The sequence below is a fragment of the Apis dorsata genome, unplaced genomic scaffold (genome assembly GCF_000469605.1).
Source record: "Apis dorsata unplaced genomic scaffold, Apis dorsata 1.3 scaffold_221, whole genome shotgun sequence".
Taxonomy (NCBI): Eukaryota; Metazoa; Arthropoda; class Insecta; order Hymenoptera; family Apidae; genus Apis; species Apis dorsata.
The window spans coordinates 224,627-228,062 of NW_006263503.1; the positions used below are offsets into that span (position 1 = coordinate 224,627).

General features: G+C 40.2%; 1 protein-coding gene across 2 annotated transcripts in view; it reads right to left on the minus strand.

Annotated features, from left to right (window-relative positions):
• Window positions 1-3,436, minus strand: part of LOC102675689 (TSC22 domain family protein 1-like) — a 65,593-nt gene that overhangs the window by 6,713 nt on the left and 55,444 nt on the right. For both annotated transcript variants that reach the window (XM_031510331.1, XM_006615350.2), the window contains exon 3: window positions 314-416. In XM_031510331.1, coding sequence (XP_031366191.1) covers window positions 314-416 — 103 coding nt within the window. The remainder of the gene's footprint in view (window positions 1-313; window positions 417-3,436) is intronic.

Genomic DNA, 3,436 nt, shown 5'->3' on the forward strand with positions numbered 1-3,436 from the left:
TTCCTCTTTGCATGGATTTCGAAATCAATCTCACGGAAACGGAGCGCGCAGGTGTTTTACCGTTCTCGCGTTTCGATTCGAAATTCAACCGGATGAATTTCTCCTCCCTCTTTCTCTGCGTATCGATATCGATAATAATACATCGCTCGCGATGGTAAAGTCGAAGAATCGTGATAATTGGAACGATAATTGGATTGAAAATAGTAGCAAGCGATTACGATGTTAAAAATTATAATAGGGTTATGAGATATGAGAAATTTTGTTTAGAGAGAAGGGGATAGAAATAGGGTGGTATGCATGTTGTCGTACCGACCTTCGACAATGGAGAAGCGTCACCATGACCACGGCGCCGATACCCGCCGACACTAAGGACACTATCACTAGAGTCAGCACCCATCCAAGTTCTCCAGGAGCTTCTGCAAAAAAAAAGAGCGAAAAAAGCGAGCGATTAGAAGGCGAGCGCCGTCGTAAAGTAGCCGAGAACATAGCCGTGAGATTCTCTCTCGCGCCATCGAACCGTAAAGATCCACCGCCGTTTTCTTTTGCGGCGACGGCAAAAGAAAACGACGACGGTGTAAAAAGGATTGGTTCGTATACTTTGCCAGAGAGGAGAGAGCCATTTTACCGAGACGAGTCGTCCTCTCATCGATGATTATGATGATGATGATGATGATGACGATGATGATGATGATGATGATGACTCTATTCGACCGAAGGCAAAAGCTTTTCGAAGCGGCGATATTTCGTATCCGATTCCGTTTCTAACTCGATCTTTTTATCCTGTAAACGCTCGAGCCGCCATTATCCCTTTCTTCTTCAAACCTTCTTTTTCCTCCTCTCTTATCGACCGAAACGACTACGTAACTCGTAAAAATCCCCCTTATTTTTTTCCACGAACGAACCGTTTATTATTAGAAAGCCATCGATATATGGATCGATCTAAATCCAAATCATCGCGCTTTCTCGTTTCCTTCTCGTCGTCACTTGAGCAAAAAAAAATTGCGCCTGAAGAGCGTATATTCGCACGAAAAATGTTTCGAACGTAAAATTGTCCGAGAGAAACCTCCGCATAATTGGTCCATCCGCGTCCGGTTTCCGCTCAGCGGGATCCCCGACAAACTTTTATATACGCGAGCCTCCCCATTATTTCTGGGACGGATCAACGCCGCTGATCTCGGCTGGATTCTCGCCCGGTAACGAGACGAGAAATTAACGTAATCTAGAAACCGAAAGCAATATAGTGTTCACCGACGCTTTGTCGAATCATCTGGTGCGCTACGTAACAGTAGAAGACAATTTGAACGCTCGAAATCGTAAATATTATTTTCATTTATGAAATAATGGACGCTGAAATATTTTCCAAACTATATCTAGCTTATACAATTTTTACACTACTCGAATTACAAATCGTAATATTAGAAATAGAAAAATTTTTATATTACATAGTTAGAATATTCTAGATTCTAAGGCATAGAGGTTTAAATATTGGATTATTCGTAGATAGAAAAATGCGCGTGAACCAATCACACTCGCGAGACTTCTTTCCACCAATGAAACAGTAGATGTCGCTACGTGAGTCGAATTAGCGATGGGATCAAGTTTAACGTGTATCCAACGCGAGAGATTCGAACATATCAGTGATAAAATAATTAAAAAACGAGAGAGAAAGAGAGAGAAAGAGAGAGAACGATTATGAATGGTTGGAATCGCTGCAGAAGAACGTTACGAATGGCGGTTGTCAACGTTGAAACCTATATAACACTTGCCTCTCTTTGGAACGTTTCTTTTCATGTTTCGCGACGATTTTCCACGAACCACTTCTCAGGACAGGGGAGAGAGAAGAAGTCCATTTAACCAGTTTCCAGGCCGCGATTCTCACAGCTCGGATATCTCGCTTTCAACCGGTCGTCGAATAATATAGAGACGATCTTAATTCTATATCTTAATTCTTTCGTTTCTCAGATCAGATTCAGAGCTTTAATCGAGAGCGTTTTCCGCGGAACGATTCAATTTTACAGCTCACTGATCCCCGTAAATGAGGGAAAATAACGAGTAAAACGTTCAGAGAAAGAGTAATCGACCAATCGTTTTTTTTTAAATTAAAAACGACTCGTTTCTTGCTACGATATTCCATACACGGATCTTGAACGATTAACAAACAGATGTTTTTTTATATCTCGTTTAATTTCTTCGTGTATGGGGCGGATTGCAGACTGCTTAATTTCGTAAAAAAACCCGTTGGAAAGCGTGAGAGCGTTTCTCACGTGTCTCGTCGAAAACGTAACCGTTGCTAAAAATCGTTTTTTACAATACCTCCCTATTGTGCGTTCGCGTTATTCTATTCGCCGCATCGTCGTGTTCCAGCTCGTCGATGCTCGCGGACAAAGGGTCCGTTCGAGAGGAAAGGAAAGAAAAAAGGGTGAACGCGCATCGAGAAATAGAAGTAACTATATAAGCGACGTTGAAATGTGTCAAGAAACGTGACATTTTTGTCACGTGCTCGAACTTATTGAAAACAGTTGTTTGAGCTCCTATTCGCAACAACCCTCGTGGAATCATGCTTTGTATTTGAAAATTGTTCTAATGTTCGTAATTCGATCAAATTTTATATAATAACTTATAATATAATAATAATAATAATAAATAATAATAAATAATAATAATAAATTCGATATAATAACATATAATATAATAACTTTCAAGTATTAACGAGTTTAACGAATCGCAGTTGAATTTACACGAAATCACTCGCTATAATATTATTTAATTCGAAACCGATAAACAATTTCAGGCGGAAACAGAATACAGTCAATTTAATTTAAAAAAGTAACTAATTAAAAATAAAATTACTTCAAGTAATTAAACGTTGAAATACTCAAAATTTATTCAAGTAGCTGTTATAATATGCGCTTTATTATTATACAGGTTTAATAAAGCAAATAACTTTAACATAATTAATTAAATCGAAAAACTTGATGGTGCAATTCAAGTTCTTAACTTAACTTAAAATTCTGTTTATTTTCGTCAAACTGTCTTCTCCATCTCGCTCCTAACACGAACTGTGTGCGTGAAATCGAGGGGAGACCGAGAAAGAGCGGACGAGAACGAGAAAAAAAAGAAAAAGAAAGAGGTTCGAGTTAACACGCGACAGCGTGTAAGTTCGAATTATCCTAGTCGCGTGGAGAGCGGCGAGAGGGGCACAGGCCTCGGTCTATCAGTGTCACTTTTTTTGACGCGGACGTAACAACGCCACGACCGATAACCGGCCCACGACACAGTGTTATCAATCATCCTCGCCTAGGATAATCCGTGCGTTAACTCTCGTGGCGCGCGAACATCGTCGTTTTACGAGTCCGGTTACAAACTCGGGTTGCTTCGAACAGAGAGAGAGAGAGAGAGAGAGAGAGAGAGAGAGAGAGAGAGAGAGAGAGAGAGA